This window comes from Condylura cristata, unplaced genomic scaffold, assembly GCF_000260355.1.
Source record: "Condylura cristata isolate star-nosed mole 26May11 unplaced genomic scaffold, ConCri1.0 scaffold00063, whole genome shotgun sequence".
NCBI classification, from domain to species: domain Eukaryota; kingdom Metazoa; phylum Chordata; class Mammalia; order Eulipotyphla; family Talpidae; genus Condylura; species Condylura cristata.
The window spans coordinates 226,759-251,359 of record NW_004567164.1 but is presented as its reverse complement, the minus strand read 5'-3'; the positions used below and the strand labels follow the sequence as shown (position 1 = coordinate 251,359).

General features: G+C 43.4%; 2 protein-coding genes across 2 annotated transcripts; one reads left to right on the top strand and one right to left on the bottom strand.

Annotated features, from left to right (window-relative positions):
• Window positions 1–3,040: 3,040 nt before the first annotated feature.
• On the bottom strand, window positions 3,041–3,720 carry LOC101622009 (putative olfactory receptor 2W6). The gene is given in 2 exon segments (XM_012734638.1): window positions 3,041–3,474; window positions 3,477–3,720. Coding segments are annotated over 2 exon segments (678 nt in total).
• A 15,112-nt stretch (window positions 3,721–18,832) lies between these two features.
• Window positions 18,833–19,816, top strand: LOC101621779 (olfactory receptor 2B6-like). The gene has a single exon (XM_004695433.1). It carries the CDS (start codon window positions 18,833–18,835, stop codon window positions 19,814–19,816), a length of 984 nt encoding a protein of 327 aa, XP_004695490.1.
• The last annotated feature ends 4,785 nt before the right edge of the window (window positions 19,817–24,601 follow it).

The following is a 24,601-nucleotide window of genomic DNA, read 5'->3' as shown; positions in this document are numbered from 1 at the left end:
CCACCATGTCCACCACCAGTCTGTTGTGTGACTGTGTACATTTGGCTGTTTCAGATGCCTCGGCTAAGAGGAATCACGCGGTGTGGACTTACTTCACATACGGCGGTGTCTCCCAGCCCTGGGTTGTCTCAAATGACAGCGGTTCCTTCTTTGTTGAGAATGATATTCTGTATCACTTTGCAGTGCTTACCACAGCACTCCTTACAGGAGGTAGGGCATGGGGGCAATCTAAATGCCCCGCAGAGAAGACTGGATCAGGGAGATGGGTCTACCCACACCAGGGTGCTAGTCAGCCGTTCGGGATGAAATGTTGCCAACCACAGCAAAATGGGGAAGTTCAAGGGAATCGTGTGTAGTATGCAGATGTTGGACATTTAGACAGACCAAGCGTGGATTAGTGAAAGAAAGCATCTTTAGAGGAGAAAACAAAATGCTCCTGATTGTCTTGTTATGAAGACTATTCCTTCTTTCTCATGAGGTGAATGTATTCGATTGTATTTACTTTATACCTAAGTAAGTAAACTTTATAAAATTAAGTGAAAAGGTGATCTTGCACCATTACAATGGGATTAAGATTATAGATAATCTTTTTTCCCCTGGAAACCCAACACTCATTATCCGCTCTACCATACAGGAGTGGTCTTAAACTGTTTTAGGGAAGTGTGTGTGAGGAAAGGTGCAAATTCGGAATTGAACTAGTGGGGAATCCCAACAAGGGCTCATAAAATCAAAATAGCTATAAAATGTGTCCTGTGTTGATTTCCTACCACCACCCCAAGATATTACTGAGTTTAAACTAATGCATATCTAAGCCACCTAGAGCCGAAATGGTTGCAATTGATCAGCAGAGACTGAGTCTAATCGAATGTGTATTTATTTAGACATGCATAGTATATTTTGAGGCAGTAGTTGACCACTGTGTGTTGTTTTACAGGGGACAAGAGGGGAGATGCTGAGCCACAGTCTGAGCCACGAGTCTGCACATGCCACAGGCGTTTTGATAACGCCTTTCACAAACACTGGAGCAGGGCTTAGCATCAATCCTTTACTTAGTGTATAAAGTAGGAAGACTCATCTACAGTCTAGTTTTTGTGACTTCTCATGGGAATAACAAAATATTTTCTTTATTTAAAGATTTATTTATTTATTCACACAGAACTGGGGTACAGGCCAGAGATGCGGAGGGTGAGAGGCTTCACCAGGGACAGAGCGGGGAGCAGAACAGGCAGATCGATGAAGTTCACTGCTGAGGAGAGCAGCAGGCGGGTCAGGGGGGGTCTGCCACGCCATGGGGGTCCCCTTGGGGCCTGGTATCGAACTCACAGTGAAGCGGCTGTGACAAGCTTGCAGTGCTGTGTCCTAAGCTGAATAACAGAATATTTTATATAATCAAAATGAAACTGAAACCCCATTCTTGTAAGCCGTAACTACTCTGAAATAAAATCTGATCTGTCTGGACAGAGCACAGGAGTCAGCACTCCCACGGAGGAAAGTGTGCCTGCCCACTGTGTCTGAAAGCATGTGTTGGCAAAAACTTATGGAGTATTTGGCAGTTTTTCTGTGGCTTCTAGGTTAACCTGAACTTTTTTAAAGATTTTGAGGGCATTTCAAATGGGAAATTGCTAAACCTATTCTTTAAACACTGGCACGGATTTTGGAACCCTTATTCACTTGCACAAGTTCTCACATAATACACATTTTCCTGGATTATGAGATGGGAGTCAGCCAGTTGCTCATACTTCAGCACTGAAGAAACACACCTGCCTTTAAGTTTCAATCACTAAGGAACCATTTAAATTCATTTGCATTTCAACTGGTGAGGCATTACAGTCTTTAATGTAAATATGAGTAAATCATAAAGATTCCACCAGTTCCTCAGGGTTCATCTCATTTTCTGTCTCTGGCCAGCATTATCCTGATAACATATGGGGAAAAGGAAGATAAATACTCTTGAAGCACTTTAAGCAGAAGATTCTTTAGCCTTCTTTTGTCACTAATAAAGGTGATAACAAGTTTTGACTAGTAACAAATGCTTCCTTCTCTATTAAGCAAAGTATTGCTTCATTTATCCTTTCTTCTTCATTCTCTATTGCTTCAGAAAGTCAAGTAAAAATGTCCTTAAACTCAATTACATACATGACTCAAACAATGCAGGACCTAAGTGTAAACTGTGGTGCCCGAGGGCACTCAGAATGAGGCCAGTGTTTACTTTGCCTCTCCTTCTGGCATTTGCCACTATAAAAGCACATTTGAGCTTTCTAGGACAAACAAGTGCTTTTCTGCACTTCTAGTTCGTTCTTTTCATGTATACTGAGGGCTTTCTAAGTACAGGTCATTGTGATGGAAGCGGGCATAGCTACAAAATTGTCTGGTATGGGACTGATGTTTTCAAGCATGGATCATGCTTGCTCCTGGGCGGGAGGCCGCCTCGTGGTGAACGCCTGTCTCAGCAGGGCTTGCCAGACTGCATTTTCTCAACCTGGCATTAAATTGCGTCCCTCCTGAAGGATCTCTTCAGTCTGTCATGTCAGAACATTCCTTTATTTTCTAGGTCTAATTACATGGAGGAACATGCTCAAAAGGCAGCCTCAAGGTGTGATCACTTTTTAGGAGACCTCTCCACCCCCTTCCCTAGCACCTTTTTCACGGCCTCTTTTTCTTTTTTACAAAAGTTTATTTTTACATCATTTTGTACATTTTTTCCCCCATCTCAATTGTAATCCCCGCGGGTTTCCCATCACCAAGTCACCCATGTGCCATCACCATAATCCCGTGCATTTCCCTCCCCCACCCCGTTTTTGACCCCATTCCCCACTCCACCCCCGCAAAATGTCTCTGGTCTATGGTTGTTCATTATTTTTGTTATTTTTTCGCCTGGTCCATTATACTCCTGCTATGAGGGAAACCATCCGGTATTTGTCTTTCTCTTTCTGGCTTATCTCACTAAGCATGGTCTTTTCCAGCTCCATCCAAGTTGCTGCAAAAGACATGTTTCACGGCCTCTTTTAACATTCTTGTTTCTCAGTGCATAGATAGGGGGTTAACACTGGGAGTGACAATCGTCTAGAAAATGGAACTTGCCCTGGTCGTGGGAGTAAGTGTTTGCGGGCTGGAGGTACATGTATATGATTGTACCATAAAAGAGAGAGAGAGCGATTAGGTGGGCGCTACAGGTGTTGAAGGCTTCCTTTTGCCCATAAGCCAACTTGATCCTGAGCACAGCACATGCACTGTAACCATAAGAGATGAGAATGAGGATGAGTGGCACCAGGATGATGAAGATTGCCAGGGCAAATGCCAGCGCCTCCAGGTTCATCGTATCTACACATGCCATGCCAGACAGTGCGGGCATCTCGCAGAGAAAGTGATCCACCCGCTGGTGCCCACACTGGGGCAGCAGCAGCAGCATCTGGGGTGCCATGATGAGAGAATTGCCAAAGCCACTCAGCCACGCCACCGAGGCAGCTGCCCACAGAGATGCGAGTGCATGATGATGGGGTAGTGCAAGGGTTTGCAGATGGCAACGTCACAGTCATATGCCATGACTGCCAGGAGCACACACTCCACCCCTCCCAGAGCCAGGACGAAGTAGAGCTGGATGGCACAACCCAGACAGCTGATGGCTTTATCTGGGCCCCAAAGGTTGGAGAGCATCTGAGGGATGGAGCCGGTGGTGGAACACATGTCTAGAAAGGAGAGGTTGACCAAGATGATGGTCATGTTGCCAGTAAGAGTGAGACGGTAGAAAGTGAGGACAGCCACAGAGAGGACCAGTTCTAGGTGGGGCGGTCGGAGAAGCCCACCAGGACGAAGCCTCCCAAAGAATCTGTGTTGTTCGTTTCCATCACCTGTGACCACACGTTGCCTATATGGAGAGAGATGAGCATCTGTGCAGAGCATGGCACACTCCCTCGAATGGAATGATTGGTAAAATGATGGAATGGTAGCTTTCTTAGAAATGTTGGATGCTTCAAATGGCCAGCAGGTATATGAAGAAATGTTCAACATCCCTTATAATCAGGGCAAAGCAAATTAAAACCACAATGAGAGACCACCTGACACCAGTGAGGATTAAAAAAACTGCCAACTCCAAATGTTGGCGAGGAAGCAGGGAAAAAGGCACTCACCTCAGCCCTGGGAAAAAATTATGTCTTCTTTTATGAAGGTGTATTATAACTCTCACAATGGGTGGCTCTCCAGATTGGGAGAATGATAGGGAAAAAGACACTCCCAGAACTTGATCCTACTGGATCCTATTGAGAAGTCTGAGCTCTTCACTGCAGCTGTCTCTAGAGAATTTTCCAGCCTGAGACACTGTACATGGGTGGGATTTTGGCCTGGAGCCTGACTAGTGAGCACTGTTTCATTCTGGAAGCTCCAGAGGACAATCCGTTTTCTTGCTTTTTCTAACCTCTAGAGGCCCCCTGCAGTCTCTGGTTTGTGGCCCCATCTCTGTCGTCAAAGTTACTAGCGTAACAGTTTCCAATCTCTCTCTGACTTGGGCTCTGACCACGGCTCCCTCTTCTGAGGACCGTTGTGATATATTGGGCTCACCCAGATAATCCAGAAGTTCTCCCCATCTCAAGATCTTTCCTTAAGCACGACTGCCCAGTCCCCTTTATTAAAGCCACACGTTCACAGGATCTGGGCATTAGGATGACGACACCTGGGGCTGTTACTCTGACAGGAACACTAAGTGTTAGGTTTCCGTTCTTCACCATAGAGCGCAAGCCGGCTGGTTTCTCTGGCAAACATCCTCTATTCTAAAGCTATGTAGGGCCCCATCGAGCCTCATCTCATTAGCATGGACTCAGGTACGGCTGAAAGGGATTCATTACGTCTAAGAAAACGTGTTTCTTAGTCCCCTTCTCTCAGGCAACTCCAAGGGGTAAGTACTTCTTATTACCGTGGACCAGGGGTTAAGGCCAAATGCGTATTTCTTCTTGTACAATATCACAAAAGCTGTGAATTTAATTTACATTGTAATCCTGTAACTTGTTTTTGATAATTAGCCCTACAATTTCAAGACCTGAAAGATTCACAAAGGACACATATTTTTTTAATCCTCTGCTCATGGTTTGAGCCAGTGGTTTAATACTGTGAGTTTGTAGTGTTGCTTCTCAAATCTCGGCAACACCACTAGCAATGTCTGTGTTCCTCAGCCCTGCCTGCTCCATGAGCGAGAGCATCAAGGCTTCATTCCAGATGTCCCAGAAAGTGATCGATGAGGCCCTTTTCATGCCTATGGACCACAGACTACCGACTTCCCATTCTCTAACATGTGCCTGTCTTTCCAGGCAATGGACCAAGTCAGCGTTAGGTCACTGTATCCTTGAGAGCCAGGTCCCTGGGACCAGTGGCTGTATCCAGAAGGTTTTCTAGTTACTGACAACAGATTTCCTTTCAGCGCACTTCAGAAATAAAGGGGGTTACTAGAAAGTTCACAAGCTCTCTAGGGTGCTTTACCTGGGCTTCCAGAAGCAACTGCCAGAACTGCAAAACAGAACTGAAACTCTTTCTGTGGCCTCAGGCTACTCCTGCCCATTCTGGAGCCGGGGAACTGCTGTCAAAGCAACTATAGCCTCTTGACCCGTTTCCGTGCCCCGGACATAGCTGGAAACTGCTTGTGTCGCCTCTGGTTCTCTGTGCACCCAACAGGAGCTGGTCCAGCTTGGGGAAGCCAGGACGTTTGTAATCTTGGGGACGATCTTAAAATAAATACCAAGTTCTAAGTCAGAATTAAAGCCAGTAAGACATACTTAGAATTCGTAAAGAAATCATACAAATCACATTAATTTTAAGAGGAAATTCCATTATCAGTGAAAGTTTAGGGACCAAAAGAAAATTTCACATTCAATAACAAAACTCTAGCTGAGTTCATTTTAAGGGTCTAATTGGCTTTATTAATCAACTCATGAAACAAGCAGTTTCTCGTGTAGCAAGTAGAAAAGCACTGCAAAGGTGGTGCAAATGGAGGATTTCTGTAGTCAGAAATGTCAGGAAAAGCCTGGGGAGGCTGTGCGGCTCTCATGCAGTGGCCTTGGGGTGGAGTGGGGAGGGCTGCAGATGCCTTAAACGGCCACTTTGGGAGAGACTGAAACTGCATGTAGGTTATCAGGTATTGAGTCTTGGTGGACTTGCATGAAGGGCTCCACTGGGCCCATTTTTTTTCTTGACCTCTTCTCCTCTGGGTTCTTCTGAGGCTGGCCAAACAGCGAATTAACACTGCTGAGATCGGTAGGAGAAGAAACCCTTCATCACCATTATGGAGGGCAGGACTGGCAATTCTGGAGTCAAACGGGACAAAGCAAAGGTTTATATCCTGAGGACAGGAAAGGAAGAGAGGCTGGGCGTCAAGGAGGGTGTCCTCAGGAAAAGTTTTGCTCGGTGGTTATGCCTGCCCTTCCACATGGTTTGCTCTGATAGAGATGCCATTTCTGGCGATAACTAATTCTGGTAACACTCCCATTTTCATTCTTCTAGACCATTAAAGGAGGTAAACATTTTTCTTTTCAGTCCACAGAAGTTGAAATAATGTGCCGAAGTGTCATGTTTTGTGGGTCCTGTTTTGGACATCTTGAAGAGGCCTGTCATTCAAGGAGGTTTGAATAGGTCGATCTAAAATAGGCCATTTTGACTAAGGATTATGTTAAACTCAAGGTTAATGAGAGTTAATAGGTGCAAGAAAAGTATTTTGCCCTTCCCCTTTCTGCCTAAAAGCAGGATATAAATTTCCTCGCTAGGAAGAAGAGATCAACTTTTTCCCCTGGAGACAGAGATGTGTCCATAAAGACAAATCTTACTAAACTAACCCTTCTCTTCCATGTACTTTTTAGCTTATTGTCCCTTGAAGCCACAGGCCCCTTTACCTTTTTAAAATATATAATATATACGCTTCGCGTTTAACTGCTTCCTTGAATTTCAGTTCTTTGACCTGCTCTGCGCTCAGATATTAATAAAGATTGTATGTCTTTTCTCCTGCTAATCTGTTTTCTCTGAGTTTATCCTGCTAATCCGTTTTCTCTGAGTTTATCCTGCAGGCCCCCCAGTGGCAGCCCAGAGGGGAAAGGGAAGGCTTGGGAGAGGGAAGGTTCCCCTCTCTGACCCTGAAAAATGTGAGAGTTAAAAATGTACCTGCTACACACCTCTGCTTCCCCCTCTTACTTGGTGGGTAGAAACCCTGAGTTACTGTTCCACCCTTTAAACTATAACAGTAATTTTATGTTAGGATTTTCTACAGAATGAATGGAAAGGTCTTTGAATCGTTCCTGTGGCATGGCTCACCACATTTTACTTGTTCTAAGTTCAAAGAAATAGTTTAGAGACGTTCCTCTTGTTTTCAGAGCTCCTGATCAAGACGGTCTTCTGCAGTTGGCGGGTTGGGGCAGGGCTGGGGTGTTGCATGTAGTTCTTCACGCTCTCGGCTTCCTGAACCTCCACAAGGAACAGTCCCCATGTGTGGCGGGGAGTCTGTGCTCAGACTCAGAGACCCCGGCAGGCTGCGGACTGTGGCAGGACAGAGGTTCTTGTTGCACAGCTTGGATTTGTCACAATGGACCAGATCAAAGGTTCCACATCAAGTGTCTGAGTCTTCACCCGCGGATGGGGAAAAATAGGCGGGATCCCTGGCACCGCCATGATCAGCCTATTGTTACTGAAACAAAAAGACTGGGAACACATCAGAAGGATGACACAGACTTGCACGTCCATGGGGGGGCGTCACACACAGTCCCCCACTGCACTGTCCCTGCCCCCAGTGCTGAAGTCACCTTGGATTACCAGTGTGCCTGAGGGAGAGCTAAACAGACTAGTGAAGCCGAAGGCAGGTAGTGAGGATCTTGCTTCTCTGGCTTTGACTTTCATTCAAGGAGACTTGAAGGAGAGACAGGTAGACTTGGAAGAGACACAGTGGTGAGGGGCATGTCGGGACGCTGACGCTGACAGCGTGGTCTTGATGTGGTATTTCCTCGTCGGAAGAAAACGCTATCCTTTGAAAGAGGAGGCTTTGCAGGGATTCGACCCAATACTGCATGTTTTTCACTCTGCTTCATCCAGCCCTAATTGCTCCCCTGCAATACCCCAATTTTTCCAGTAAAGAACCCACACAACTGAGCACCATTTTGTTCAGGTTATGACAGTTATTAATGAAACTGTCCAGGACACACATACAACTGTGCTAAATCCTTGCGCCCTGTTAACTGCCAGACCGGGAAATCTGGGCTGTTTTCCATAGTGGTCTTGAGAAAGCCTTATTTTGCATACCAGTAGGGGCCTAGGATCGGTTCATTTGAATGTCAAATGCTGAGTCCAAAGCACTCGGCAGTGTTGTTGGGCTGCGCTTCCCCAAGAGTTTTGGAATACCCTTATGACTTTTAGGGAATTAGGGACTATGAGAAAAATGCAGCTAACATAGGGCCACCTCCTGTAGAACCTGGGCAGTTTACTAGTCACCAGCCCTGACTTTGAATCTCATCTGGAAGATGCCATATTGCTTTGCATCACGTAGCAGAATTGACCATGCGAGGTCTTCCCAGAAATGTCACATTTGCACTCTCGCATGTCTAATATGCAAGACTTGGGATAGGCATTCTTGGGATCTGAGATTAAGAAGTTATCTTCAGAAGGCCATTCTGAGCTTCCGTTGTGAAGACTACATCAGACACAGGTCAAGAGCGTAGGGTGAAATCATATCTCAAACAGACGTAGAGGACTTTAGCTTTGACTCACAACTTCTCACTCTCTGGGCTCTCCAGGCCTCCAGATGAACCATCATGTCCACTAAGATCGGTGATTGGGTCCTATTACAGTCCTGGCAGAGTGGAGATGCCCAACTGTCAGGGAGGGGGCTTGTGCTGATCGCTCATACATCTTCTGAACTTGCAGGCATCAAACCTGGGTGGTCACTGCAGAGTAAAGGAGATGAGCCAGGAACCGCAGGTCTCGTGAACCTGTCAAAGACTTGAGGTACTTGCTTAAGAGAAAGACAAAACCTCAGTGTTCTCTTTTTCTCTTTCAGCTTCTGTCACGGACACCGCAGGCCAGGTGACAGTGGAAACCCTGAGAAGACAGGTAAGACCACGAGTCTCCCTCGGTAATTGCTCTAACTCAGCTTTCCCCCCTTTATCCAAAACGGCAGCTGTACCGGAAGGTCTCTGGGGACCCGCGGCCCACTCTCACTGTGCGAATCTGACTTCGTCTCAATGGAGAGAACTTGGTTTTGATTTTTGGCTTTCTTTTTAATTTTTACAATTTTGATTTTTACGATTTTTATTTTTGCGAGTCTTCAGGTTTTTTATGGGCCTGTGTTTTGATTTTTTCCTATTTGTCTCTTGGTAGACTGTTTTTGCAGCTACATATATGAACAAACAGTCTGGCGACTTACTGTGAGGAAAACTCTCTTTCTACCAGACAATGGAGGAAGGAGCCTCAGAACAACTAGGGCCTGTCCTCGCGAGGAAGCAAAGAGAAAGCCCTGTGTCTTGCAAATATAAGTAAAACTGCAAGTTTTACATGATATTCCACGTGGCTTAAATGAACATTAAGGGCAAGTCTATGTTTATGTGTTGTATGTCTGTCAGTTTTCCTCCTTGCATCTAATTATATTGGCCTCCAAAATAAAAATCACTGGAGATGGCGCCTATAGAAAGCTTGAGCTCAGCTGTGCAGTGGGAACTGGTGTAAGGCCAGGCAGTGTAGCCTGGGTTAGTTTTGGTTAATGGGAACTAGTCTGAAATGTAATAGGCTGTTGGAAACCTGTATGCCTATATAGTGGTATTGAATATGATTTTTTTTCTTCAGTCTTGGTTATTGATGGTGGGTACATGGAATCTTTTAATGTTAGATAAAAATGGGAGTTTTTATTTTGAAAATGAAATTTTCCAGTTATGGAATCAAAATAAAAGATTAAGATTCAGCTGTCAGCATCAAGCTGGTGCATTTAGCCAAAGGTTTCATTGTAATTAAATGTTGTATTTTTTCTTCAGTACTTACAAGAAAACTTCCCAGAAATCTGAATTCAGGGGGAAAATGATAGTCTTTTATTTAATTGACCAGAGGACATGTTATGGAATCTCAGTAGAGCTCCTGAGACACTCTGTAAATTTCTCCCTTTCTTCGTAGGAAAGACATCAGATGAATTTGACCTGTTTGGTATTTCCTGGTAAATTGGAAGTGGACAGGAAGACTTGCCAAGGGGAAGAAATGTTTAACATTGGCACATACATAAATATTAGGTTGGCATTTTAAAGTTTATATGAAACCTTTCAAGTGTCTGATATGTTCTGACATATTACTTGTCAATTTTGATTGTTTTGAAATTGTGTAAGTCATGATTGTGAACAAATTTCCTTGTGTATATTGTCATCAGATTCTAATTTTGGTTAGAATGGATTGTTAGAGGTACACATCATTGTGATCATTTGTGTTTGAAATGATACTGGCTTTTGTTTGACTCAAGGAAGAGCTTTTCCGAGCTGACCAGGATCTACAGCAAGAATAAGTTACACTTTCTTTATGAGGAGAACTAGACTATGCATTTTCTCTCTCCTTGATACCATCATAATATAGAAAAATGGAAATCATTCTTATTACTCATGGCAAGGTATCTGTCTTTGCATAATTTCAGTAGGGACTTCTATTGGTCTTACCTTACCATAGAGAATTGGAAACATGGTTCACTACCAAACCTTTGATTCAAATGTTTTTTGGGAACTGCAATTAAGCAGAGTCAACAAGAAGAGCACCTGTAACTTTGCTTGTAAGGTTCCAGGGATGTCCAGTGAAGGTGGGGAGCTGGCCTCCATGGGCAGGCATGGACACCCCCGAGAGAAAAGCCCTAGGAACCTCAAGAAGAAATCATAGGTGGAGTCTGATAAGACTGCAGCCTTGATGCTGATGCCCATACAGACCAGATGTTGAGAGCTCAAGCGAAGATTTCCTCATGGAGCATTCCAGCAAAGCCCACAAAATTCTCCTTGGTTACTCTTCCCATTGAGCTTATGCAAAGATAGGAAAAATCGATTGAATTTACATTGCGTTTACAAATACATTCTGCTGTTCTGTTGGATTGAATTGGAATGAAGGTGGAGAGAAAATTATTTTAATAGTAGAACCATTTTTAAGATTTTTTTCCTTGTGCCTCTTGAGTTTTTTCTGATCCTGTCTGACAAGTCTCCAAGCTTTTTTTTTTTCTTTTTCCTTCTTTTGGCTTAGACTCATCAACTGTTTTCTAGAAATGGAGACTTTGACACACTGGCCATCCATATCCAGTGCCTCAAGACTGACTGTTACTTCCTTTGGACACGCTGAAACCCTGGAAAATACTGTCTCCTGAGGCTTCACACTCCAGATCTTCCCTGCCAAAGAAATGGTGACACATGAGTAGGCGGGATGTGTTCCTGATACACGTCTGTGGAGGGGAGATACTACTTTCCCTGTGCCACTTGCATGCAGCCCCCTTGATTACAAGTCCCAGTGTGCCATGAACCGGACTTCCTGAGAGGGGAGCTGCGGGGGAGGCCGAGAGGACTCTCACACAGAAGGCAAACAGGCCTGCTGTCTTGCTTCTGTGGCCACACTTGCACCCTGGGACTTGGGAAAGAGGACCTGGAGGAGACATGTGGAGGAAAGGCGTATGGACACATATGAAGAGACACTCTGAGAAGAGATGTAGCGAGTCTGCCCTTGGAAGAGACAGGGAAGCCATTCTCTTGATGTTGTGGTTCCCTCTGTCCGAGCTCTCTGGGACCTGCTTAACCCCTTTCTCGTGGTTCCCTGCCAGAGGTACCTTAGACTTGTGGCAAATTTTGAGGCCTCAGCAGCTTCAATTCAGGCTAACTCTGTTTGGCTCAGTATTTGCCCATGAGGAGTAAATAACTGGAGTTTTGCTGGAAGCGGTTGTTAGGAATATCCTTTCTCCTCCCCTAGCCACACAATTCTATTAAAGATCTTTCACACTGAATCTGCTTCCTTTGTTTTTGTGTAGTGCATCGCTAAACCTCTTTTTGAACATGCATCCTTTAACAATTCGGGGGGCATAGATATCCCTTGGTCACACGCTGACAGAAACTGTATCACCAGATAACTTTCTCTTCGTCAGGTGACAAAAATTCTCACGACTTCATTACCAGTCAGTCTGAGCGTTACGACAGAAGGAAGTCAGAGCAGAAAAGAGAGTGGCTCAACTAGTTTCAGGTAGTCATTCCTTTGCAATCACACAAAAACATGTTCATGTGAGCACATTGCTAAGATCCTTCCCAGACATGTGGAAGGGCCCGTTCAAGGGGCAGACTATGAAGACTGTTTCATCAGTTCCCTGGTAACTCTTCCTCTGACGTTACCCATGAAACCATCTGGACCAGCAAAACCGTACCGTTAACTATAAGCCTAGCTCAAGAGTTCTGCTTCAAGGCAAGACAGAATAACTTTCACGATCCCTCAAGAACTAGAAGAGTCGTATTAAATATAAAGTCATTTGTGTAGAGTATCAGGGAGTTAGGGAGCAACGCAGACCAAAAGAAGAAAAAAAGGTTATTACGCAGTTAATGTTGCATGGAATGAAAAACTAAAGAAGTAATCTGAAGCAGCTTGTTCCCTAGGGAATTTGCTTATTCTGGATGCCAGCAAGAAGCTCTAACATGTTGTTAGCGGGTAAAGGGACACATAGCAAGGGGTAAACAGAAATGTGTCTTTCTTACACAGCTAATGTGACAAAAATGAAGAATTGATTGCTTGAAATAGAAGGCAGTTTTCCCCTATCGCTGTTTCACAAGCCTAGTAATTAAGTAGGGATGTGAATGTAAAAAATAAGTCAAAAACTCCTGGAAAGCACAGATGAATTTTCAAGTCTTACGCTACTGAGTTGTTGAGGTGGAGTTCATGACTAATGAGAAGGGTGTTTCCAGGTTTACCGATGGAGATAGTTGAGTAAAATAATTCAGAGGACTTATGTGCACTCTGGTTGAAAATAATAGTACATCCAGGAGATGCTCCCCTACTTGGAGGGCCAGGGTAAGGAAGTCTACGTGGTAATCCCCAAGTTATAAGGACTTCTGAAATCATTTCAGTTGATGCACACTGGGTCTGTTCTGCGGAATAACATTTCCCTGTACTCACATTTTCTAGTTTGGTCTTGTGTTTACTTTTTTAAAATACTGTGATTGTGTTCATTTAACTTACAACTTGTTTAAAAAATTCTGTAGAAAATGCATGAATTAGTATAATTTCCCCAAATTTACACCTATGTTTCTATCCAAAAGTAAGTGTTTCTATTAATTTCTCAAAAATGTACAGTCTTTTGTTTTTGAGAAGCAACAGTACACTGAGTTTAGTGTGCATCATTGAGAATAGCATGTGCACCTGTACACATATATTATTTACATGTGTGATATAGTGGGGACACTGTTTAATATTCACTCCTATCCTTCTCCATTCTATTGCATGTTTAATTTGTTTCTTTTCCAGTTTTTCTTTATTCCCCTTCCTCCTTTTCCTCCTTTAGATACTGCCCTCTGCCTCTCCAGGGCAATCAACTACCTAAGAATCTTTCTCATTATTCTAGACAAAAAACAAGGTATTTTCTCATGCAATCTCAAGGAGACACATAATACATAATACAATATTTAAGAAGTTCTAAATTATTTTATAAAATTAGGATGATGTTATATACATTTTTCTACATCTTTTTTTTTGCTCACTCAGCAATGCCTCAGGCAAATATAAGTCGTTATTCGAACCAGACCTCCTTATTTTAGATGGAAGCATATTTTCTACTCTGTGAATATATTAGCCGTTTAATTTCTATTCACGATTATAAGTATGTTTTCCAAATCCATTCATTTGGAAAAGAAATTGAAATGAAACAGCATAATACATAAAAACATGTTCTGTCTGGATTAAATATACTACTGTAAGAAATATTTAAATCTTACCAGATAATCTATATAAACTTGATTTGAAAAAGAACTTAGTAACTGAGCCTAGAAATTTAAAAGTCTATGAGAGAAAAGGGAGGTATATTGACTCTTTAATAATATTTTAAAACTTTTTATGTAAAATAATCACAACCCATTGAAAAGCATTTTTCTTAAGATTATTTAACAGGTCTATTTTCTCACATACAAATCAAAGGCTTGGTAACATGACTTCAGATGAAACCTTTGGAGAATTTTCATGGAGGATATAAATTCCTTTCTGATAGAAGTAACTCAGTAATTTCAGCAAAGATGAAACTCTGCTAGGAAAATCTGATTCATTTAGCTTCCGTTTCTGTGAACCTTTCTATATATTTAGTATTCATGTATCATGTGTAATTTCATATATTGGATGTACTGTTTATGACTATGTATTGTTATAAAATGTTACTTATATATAATTATATTGCTACTAATTCAATTAGTAGTTTACAAAAGAAAACAAAACTCAATTCAGTAGCACAAATAGCAAACTTTATAACATTTTAGTCCCTACTCTTAATCTCCATTGTCTCTCTCAGAAGGACTTGAGGACTCAGTCCCCCGGGAGGCATCCTTGAGAAAGAGGGGTGTCACTTCCTGGTGCTCTCCTCCCTCTCTCCCCATGGTGTGTTCACTCTATAAACTCTGCAGCTTGAGTTGTGCAATTCAGTGTTTGAGATTTCTTCGGTGACCAAAACCAGTGACCAATATTGATCAGCATAGCTTACTGTTACACATTTTGCAAAATTGGGTGGAAAATTTTCTCCCAAAATAGGAGTTGATGTCCTGTTTCCTATGGGTGCGATGCCTGCCTGCCAACATCTGCTTGTCTGTCCTACTTCACCCTGATCTTCCTGTTCACCGGACTGGAGGAAGGCTGCATGCTTGCACAAATGTACATATGGAAATAAAAGAAGTTGAATAAATTTCATCAAGTCAGTTGCACAACTTAATAATATACAAAGACCTCATTGTGTTGGAAGTTAACCCTTCAATTCAAGACTTCTTGGGCATAAAACTGATCTCCATTGCTTAAGATGGAGGTAAGTAGAATACATTTTGCAGAATCACTAAGTACATTGACACTAAAATCTGAGGGCTCTCAGCACTCATTTCATGGACAGTTTGTATTTCAAATTTCAGCACAGGTGAAACTCTGCTAGGAAAATCTGATTCATTTAGCTTCTGTTTCATGAACCTTTCTATACAGTATTCATATACTAATTTCATCTATTTAATGTGTATACTTATGCATGGTTATAAGATGTTATATATAAATATATACTATCTGCAAATATTAAGCACAATGATCTTTGTGGGAAATGAGAACTTTAGAGCAGGACAATCTTGGGTTCTAATCTTTAGGCTGCTGCCCCCTCTAGGACCTTGGGATAGTAACTTTGCTGAGCAGATATCTAAATTCAGCTTCTGTCTCAGTTCTGATGGGAGGCCAAAATGTTTAACTCAGCTTCTGTCTGCAAAATGAATCTTTCATCAACCGGAAAAAATTATGACAAACTTTCTTGTATTGGTAAGCCAACTTACAGTGTGTTAACTGTGTGAAAATTACTATTATTCATTCTTATACTCCAGCAGGAAGATGGTATCTGAGAAAGCATGGACGTTTTCATGCTGAACAGAACATAGCAGTGCTGTAATGTTACTGTTGAGAAAAACTGACATCTAAAACTATTATTCATTAGTTTGCCCGGTTATACAATGGTTTACTAGCAAATTTGGGACTAAAATTCTAGTTACTCTCTTGCCCTTATGCTCTTTCCATAGTGCAGCTTAAAAAGAGGCTTCCCAGCTGCTGTTGAACTTTATCTTTGGAATAGCCAAGAGTAGATAAGGAGAATTCAATAGGTGACAGCTAAAAATTAAATCAGTGTAAAAGCTCAGAAGGAGGTGGTTTGGAGTCATCTGGACATCTGGCTTAAAATAGTCTAAAATGCTCACATAAAATGTAATGTCAGTCAGCAAGTTGGTAAAATTCTCTCCTACCATTTCCATTAACTTCAGCTCAGACCCATTCTTCTCCCTTTCTGACTCCCTTGACACCTCACGTTATCAAATGTTTTGTTTTGCTGCCCTATTGAACACTTGCTACTCAACATGAGAATGACAGTATCTTGAAGCTAGCAGTGTAGTTTCACTCAAAAGCAGGGGAATCTACTCTATGACCTGGCAGCTCTCAGCCACGATTGCCAGCAGTTTGTCAGGGCTTAGCAGCAGTTAGCAGCCGATCAGACATGAGGCCCCCTCGGTTTTCGTTCTAGTTGTTTGCCCTTCAGACCAGACCTGGAAATACTTAGAACTTCTGCAATACAAAGACCCACAACTACATTATTTGAAGATATGCTTCCAAGAGCACTTGGTGCTCTGAAAACCCCCGAGTTTCCGCCCCTGCTTGCTTTTTCTGGCTCCTCATTTTCATTCCTTACTCTGCTCCCGTGTTTCCTGCCAGAATGATAAGTAATTTCCCCTCCCTGGTGTCCTCACTAACTAGAACGTGGGAGGAGGTTGGAGGGGCAGTTCCTGACTTGTGTTAGCAGGACGCTCAGAGTGAGGGGGTCAGTGGATTTAAAATTAATGAAGAACCCCTCCCACCATGCATCTGCAGAGAGGGCGCCTGAGAGAGGCCATCGTGGAGGCATTCTGGAAGTACCAGAGCTGGGCTGTGAGGAATGCGATGTCCCACATTAGAGAAGAGGCCTGGTGCCCTGACACAGTGATGAGACCCCTCCTGAGCAAACATCAGGAATGTTCCACTCCTCGCTGTTGCAGCTGGAGACAGGCCTTATGCTCACAGGAATACTCGGGAAGGAAGAAGCCCAGGAGCAACAAGAAACTCAGCTGCCCTGGCACCCCCAGGTTGAGCAGCCCCAATCCGTGACCTGAAGGGACATGTCCAGTTCTTGTGCAATTCAAGGAAATTGGAAAGCATGTGAAATCTCTCTCTGGGTGCCCTTTATCCTATATGGGCTGATCCTCGTTCCTGCTGATAAAATGCACGAGGCCCCCCCACCACCCTCTATCCTTCAGAAAAGCTTCTTGCTGATTCAGATTTTATTGTGAGAAAATATGAAGACTTCAAAACACTAAGTCCCCTAGAAAGATGTGTACCCTCCTGGGGATCAAGGTTTTCAAAAAAAGCAGTGCTAGCTTGAGAGTAAAATGCAAAAAGTAAACTGGGAAATGGGGGGTTTTAGAGATGTATTATTGCAAGAATACATTTGTGAAAAATTAGAACACAAAACAGTTAAAATTATAAAGCCGGCTTACTCTCTTCATCTCAGGGGCGACATTTTCTTCTTTATTCTTCAAGGGAACGTTTCATTTATACATTCATAGCATGATAATGCATGCAAGCATAGTCCTTTCTGAAATTGGTGCAATCTATACAAATAGTTGCCGGTTCTCATGCATTTGAATGTCATTTCCTATCCATGTGACTATCTCCAATTTTAAAAAAAGATTTATTTATTGATGCATACAGAACTGGGGGACAGGCCAGAGGTGCAGGGGCTGAGAGAAGTTTCACCAGAGGCAGAGTGGGGAGCAGAACAGGCAGATCGACGAAGTACACTGCTGAGGGGAGCAGCACGTGGGTCAGGAGAGGTCTGCCACGCCATGTGGTCACCTCTGGAGCAGGGATAGAACTCAAGCTGAAGTGCCTTTAGCTTCTTAGTACTGTGCTTTAACCTGCTACACCACTAGTGAGGGCCCTCACTTCAGTAACATTTGGCTGACCGTGAATCATGAAAAATTTATATTCTGATATGGGTAAAGTAATTAGTGTCCCGTTAAGATTTCTTTGGCTGGTGGACTTCTTAGTCCCGCTAGGAAATGCGGCCTCAGGGCTCCTGCTTGCTGTTGGGAAGCTCATGGCTTGCATCCTGCTAGGCAATTTAAAAGACCAGCTCCAGGCCTCCCAAGCCAAAGGCTACCAGGAGCCCCAGAGCTGAGTTTTGAACCTTGGGCAGTGGGGAACAGGGAAGGCAAGTTTTCAGTTGGAGAATCATTTTCATTGTTCCTGTTACATTAGGAATTACTGGTGAGTTCAAAAAATCTCTGAGCCCCGAATCACAGCTGCTTTCTTTCTAAGTGGCAAGGTCTCCAACAGCCTCGCCTCCAGGCAAAGCAGGAAGGTGTTGTTTCCTTCACTTTACAAATGGAAGCCTGAAGAACAGAGGGTAAGAAGGTTCTCAGATAGTGACTAATTCAGCAAGGACAGGAGAGGAAACCTCAATGATCAGATTTCAAATTCCACACTACTAAATGCACTATGTGAATGCCGAGCTTCTCCAGGAAGAAGACCTACTACTACTTAAATTGAGTCCATGTTTGTTTGGGGTGGGATTTAATAATTTTTTAATCCATCCTGCAACTCCGCGTCCTTTTATTGCTGAGTTTAAGCCATTTGCAGTTAGAGGTAATATTGATTACTGGCACCTACATTTGCCATTGGATTTAATAATTTTTAACTGACTCTCACAGAGCAGGCATCTCACTAGCTCTGGGAATGCCAGATGGCAGGAACTGAGCCCATATTACCTAGGACTGGGCACCTCAGGACAAAGACATGAGAACACTGAATGTACAAAATAAAACCAGGAGGATAAATTCCGTGAATGTGGAAACATGACAAAATTTGGCCTGAAAATTCCGAAATTCATTTTGTGCACACTCTGTCCAATACAGACACACTTTCGAAAGCGTGACAAGATTCTTTTCACCGATACATTTTTCACATGAACAACAGTATCAGTCTGTGATGCATGCAAATCATTTACGAAATGGTTAGAACCGACGTCAACAGCAGATTCATTCACGGACTGACTTTATGTTTCAGGGAGCCGAGAACTGAGCCAGTGAACATGCGCTGGGCAAATGAGAGCGCCCCGCGGGAGTTCATCCTCTTGGGGTTCTCAGATCGGCCCTGGCTGGAGCTCCCCCTCTTCGTGGTGTTCCTGGTCTCCTACGTCTTGACCATCGTGGGCAACCTGGCGATCATTGTTGTGTCCCGCCTGGACGCCAAACTCCACACCCCCATGTACTTCTTCCTCACCAACCTCTCGGTGCTGGACCTGTGCTACACCACCAGCACCGTCCCTCAGATGCTGGTGAACATCCGCAGCAGGAGGAAGGTCATCAGCTACGGCGGCTGCGTGGCCCAGCTTTTCATTTTCCTGGCCTTGGGCTCCACCGAGTGCCTGCTCTTGGCCGTCATGTCCTGGGACAGGTTCGTGGCCATCTGCCGGCCTCTCCACTACTCGGTCATCATGCACCAGCGCCGCTGCCTCCAGCTTTCGGCCGCCTCCTGGACGAGCGGCTTCAGCAACTCGGTCCTGCAGTCGTCGCTGACCCTCCGGATGCCCCTGTGCGGCCACCACGCGGTGGACCACTTCTTCTGCGAAGTGCCCGCGCTGCTCAAGCTGTCCTGCGCGGACACGACGGCCAACGAGGCCGAGCTCTTCTTCATCAGCGTGCTGTTCCTGCTCATCCCGCTCACGCTCATTCTCATCTCCTACGCGTTCATCGCCCGCGCCGTGCTGAGGATCAAGTCGGCGGAAGGTCGCCGGAAGGCCTTGGGCACCTGCGGCTCGCACCTGGTGGTGGTGTCCCTGTTCTATGGCACCGCCATCTACATGTACCTGCAGCCCCCCTCCCCGGCCTCCAAAGACCGGGGCAAGATGGTGTCGCTCTTCTACGGCATCATCACACCCATGCTGAACCCGCTGATCTACACGCTGAGGAACAAGGACGTGAAGGCGGCCTTCAAGAGGCTGGTCACGAGGGTCTTCTTCAGGAAGACAGAGAAATTCCCAGTGCTGGGCCTCGTTGAGGACTCCAGGGGTTAGTATTTCGGTGGCTGGGTTCCTTCCACTTGCTTCTAGAACTACCCGGTGACCTGAGTCAAAATGAAATTCCACTGGCATCTATTTTCTACTGACAGTTCATGGCGCAGGTCCGGAGGAGCGGTCTCAGGAGCTCCCGAAAATTTGTGGCCCTAAAACATCTAAGACTTTAAGCTTTTCGATACTGGTTTGAATGCTTGGGAAGAGTCTTCCAACACTAAAGTGCGAGTAGGAAACAAGACATTTTTATAAACATGCGAGAGCATTCACATACACAGCTGCTCATGGCACATTTCCCCCCTCGGTTGTAGAAAGCCAAGATTAACGACCCTCATGAAAAGCCTTAACACCATCCTCACATCCGCATCATACTGAAATTCACAGTAATTTTTCTTCCAGTATTACCTAAACCTGCCGTCATGTTGTTTCTATACATTCCATTGTTCCTAAATCGGAGATTCCTATTCTATCCCATCAACCAAAGAAAATTGTAGCTGCTTAAATCAAATCATTGCCGCTTGGGCATATTCGTTTAAGTCTTCTGTTGGTTATATTATCTTTCTCCTTTTAACCCCTAAAGAAATTATAGTCTAAACGAGTTTAAAAAGACAAACAACCCAAACCCACACATATACCATCCATTACTTATTTAATGTATTTTTTTTGGAGCGAGAAGAAATCTTATTAATTCCATGTTCCCTTGATGTGGCATACATCATAGTGCCTCTCTTTATGCCCTTCCGAGCTCTTCAAAGGGCTCAGGGAAAAACTTACACTCTATGAATTGCTTATTTGGTTGACTTTATGATTTGTAAGACTGTAATAACGGTAACTGCTTCTTCACTATCCTTTTTCGACTGTTTCTTCTACTAACAGTAGACAAAGCCAGAAAATACAGTAACTCAGAAATGCAATTGGCAGTTTCTCTTTAAGACCTTAGAGTAACATGCATTTTGCTTCCGTAATCCTAACACCACACAGTGGGTCGACCCACCTGAAAGGCTTTTAGAATCCAGACTAGTGGATGTCACCCACCGGTAGAAACCCCTACTCTTTCTAAGGTCTGGCATAGGGGTGAGGGTGGACCTTTCCATTTCTAGTGAGTTCCCAGGTAATGCTGATCAGGTGTCCACATCGGAAGGACTGTTGAGTTCTAGCTTTTATTCTATCAACAAGAACAGTAATTAAAAGGGAAAATGGAAACAGGACATTAGAAGACTGTATTAAAATTTGAGGAAACACTCCCCAGTGAAAATATGTTCAGATTATTAAATTCAATAAATGATAGAACAGATAAATTTTGATGTGATCGCAAATCCAATGTCAGTGAACTTTTAGGAATTAGGAGAAATTAGCAATGAAACCGGAGTGATGGAAATTGAGGTATTTTATATATTTAAAATGAATCACTAATTGATCCAATATATTAGAAAGTGTAAGGTTTCAAGTGATTTATAACAAAATTCTAATTCAATTTGTGACAATCTCAAGTATTTATATAATATGCATCATATGTAAATATATAGTCTATATGTATTAGTTAAATGCATTATATACATGTGAGATATGTATTTCCATTATTTAATATATTATTCATATACTATAATTTATTATTTAATGTGATATATACATAAAAGATTATTTAATGTATTTATATATATAAACAATTCGTTCTGAATTCACTGAGACCAATATATTTGTATAATATATCCTGACTGCAGAAGGGACATTGCAAACATTTCTCACAATAATTTTGTATAATGTGGAGCTATAGTGATCAAGATGGAAAGTAATTTTATGTGTTCCTATCTGTTTGTAAAAGTTCACTCAAAAGTTGATTAATAATATACTACCAATCTGGAAGATAGGTACTTTTGTTGCAAGACTGATGTTTTTTTAATCCATTAAAATATATACTTATCAGTAATGTGTATGAGCTTAAGACAGGCATAATGGATTAGAAATGAACATTACTCCAAGAGAAACTGGTGTTTATGGAAGTCAGAAACAAAGTTAAAATAGCAAAGCAATAAATAAATGGATGAAATTTAACATATACTAATACAGAGGTATTTCCTCCACATTATAGATCATAGGATGGAATATTATCTGGCTGTGATGTCTATAAAATTTCACTGGGAACGTACCATTAATAAAAGATGTAGATTATTGGCTTTAGGTCTAGGATTCGTATTTTAATAAGTACTCTGTAAAACTAAAATACTTTAGGGCCCTCCCTGGTGGCGCAGCGGGTTAAAGCACAGCACCAAGAAGCTAAAGCCACTTCCACATGAGTTCGATTCCCTCCTGCCCCGGAGGTGACCACAGGGCCCGGCAGACCTCTCCTGACCGGCCCGCTGCTCCCCTCAGCAGTGGACTTCTATGGAGAAGCCTCTCGCCGCCCCTGAGCCCCTGGCCTGTACCCCAGTTCTGTATGCACAAATAAATAAATCTTAAAAAAAAAAACTAAAATAATTTATAATGATAGCTCTGTCTTCATGAAAACCTTTCTAATGTCAACATGGTTACATTTCCCCTTCGTCCTACAACAGTAAAATATAATTTTAAGCAGTACTAAAATACTTCTTTAACAGGAAGGACCCCTTATCACATGATGTTTGGTGTTTAGATCAGCTTGCCATTTAACCTTTGATTCCGAGGGCATCAGGGCTGCCCCACTGCTGGGTTCTTGGCTGGCGAAGTAATCAGAATAACAGCAAGTGGCACAACAAAAGAAAAGTCAGTGCAATAACATACGTAGGGAGAATCGACGTCATTATAAATCATAAAACAAAATTGGAGTGGGCCAGGAATATATACTAAGAACTGGGGTATTAAGGAGGGGTTAAGTGGAGAACCCACATGAAAAAGAGATGCCCTTATTTATTTTTTATTTTTAAGTGATTAAATTTTTTATAATTTCTTTATCTGCATATGTTTTACATCAGATGGAGTCCCCATAGGCCACCCCCCACCAGTTCACCTGTGCACCTCAGTTCCTGTGTTCTTTCACCCATGTTTTGTATCTTCTCTCTCCCCACTCCCCTGCAGGATGTCTCTGAATTATAACTGTTATTTTGTTTAGTTTTGTTGTACTGATTTTTTTTTTAAAGATTTATTTATTTGTGCATACAGAACTGGGGTACAGGCCAGAGGCTCAGGGGCGGTGAGAGGCTTCACCAGAGACAGAGTGGGGAGCAGAACAGGCAGATCGAGGAAGTACACTGCTGAGGGGAGCAGTGGGCGGGCCAGGAGAGGTCTGCCACGCCATGTGGTCTCCTCGGGGGCAGGCGGGAATCGAACTCATGGGGAAGCGACTTTAGATTCTCAGTGCTGTGCTTTAACCCGCTGCGCCACCAGGGAGGGCCCTGTACTGATTTTTTTACAGATGTTATTTTTTCCCTATATTCCTCCTATAAGTGGGACCCTCCAATATTTTCCTTTTTCCTGCTGATTTAGTTCACTGAACACCACCCCTTCTAATTCCATCCATAATTCAGCCAATGGCATTGGTCTATCTTTTTCAGTGCTGAATAGTATTCCATTATGTATATGTACCACATCTTCTTGCTCCAGTCATCTATTTTTGGGCATTTGGGTTGCTACAAGTCTTACCTATTATAAATAGTGCGGCAATATGGGGGGTGCATGTATCCTTTTGAGTTAATGTTTTTGCAGACACCCCCATTTTGCCCCAGTGACTTTTAAAGTCATTCTTGTCATTTTTCTTTAGAGATGTAACTAGTTTTGTTTTCTCCTGCTAATCTGTCTGATGTTAATTTGATTGCTGGACCAGCCTGAGAAAACCCCAAAGGTGTGGGGTAAATTTACTTCTATTGAAAGAAAGGTGGCTTTGCCTGAATGATAGTTCTTTTCTTGTCCCAACCTCTTTTCTAACTATATAAGCCTTCCACTTTGTACAGCTCCTGCCAGTGCTTTTCTATTTTCTACATGAGCTGCCGCGCCCATGCCAAGACTTTTCAGTAACAATCTCTCAATTGCTCAGATGGATTTTGTTCCCGAAGACTTGTATTTTTTGACATTGTTACAGGGATCGATGAACTTGCCGGTTAAGAACTGCCCCCCAAGCCCTAGACTTTAAAGACCCATGATCAGAAATAGCCCGAGGGGAGCGCCCTTCGCCTTGGGCAGTGGCGAGCTTTTCAAAGCGTATTTAGCTTCATTTTGGTGTGCACGTTTGTACTCAGTCTAGGCAGAATCTCCCAAAAATGGAAAAGGAAAATTTTGAGTTGCAGAGGAAAATCAGAGCATGCGGTCCTCATTCTCTGGGAGTGATTTTTGCCTAACTCTGGACTGTAGAGAACAGACAATAATTCCTGCCTATGGACTTGCAAACCATCTGGGAAGGCGGCAATTCCCCTGCCCACCCTCTTCCCTTTTCCGTGTAAATCACGATTTCGCCTTATTGACAAATTCCTTTCACTATTCTTGGCCTATACGTGGCATGTTTACGCGTTCGCCTTGGAACTGGTAATACCACCTCATCAGTGACCTCATGCATGACTTAAACAAAAACGTTGCATGTTTTCATGAAAACATTTGCAGGTGTCGGAATTGCAACTTTCAGGAGCCCTCTGCGCCCCCATTTCCTGGCAGCTTCCAATGCCCCCTCCACAATGAGGTCAACCGAAACAGAAAGCCAACCGGAAAATCGCTGCCCCCCTCGGCCTCGCCTTTCTTTGGGGCGCCCAGCAGACACCAGGGGGGTGCGGCTCCCCTTCCCTCCCACCCCCTGCGCCCGCTCCTGGCCCCGCTCTCCGCTCCTCC

Excerpts from the sequence above, each read along its gene's own strand:
- LOC101621779 (XM_004695433.1), top strand. The coding sequence starts at position 18,833 with ATGCGCTGGGCAAATGAGAGCGCCCCGCGGGAGTTCATCCTCTTGGGG.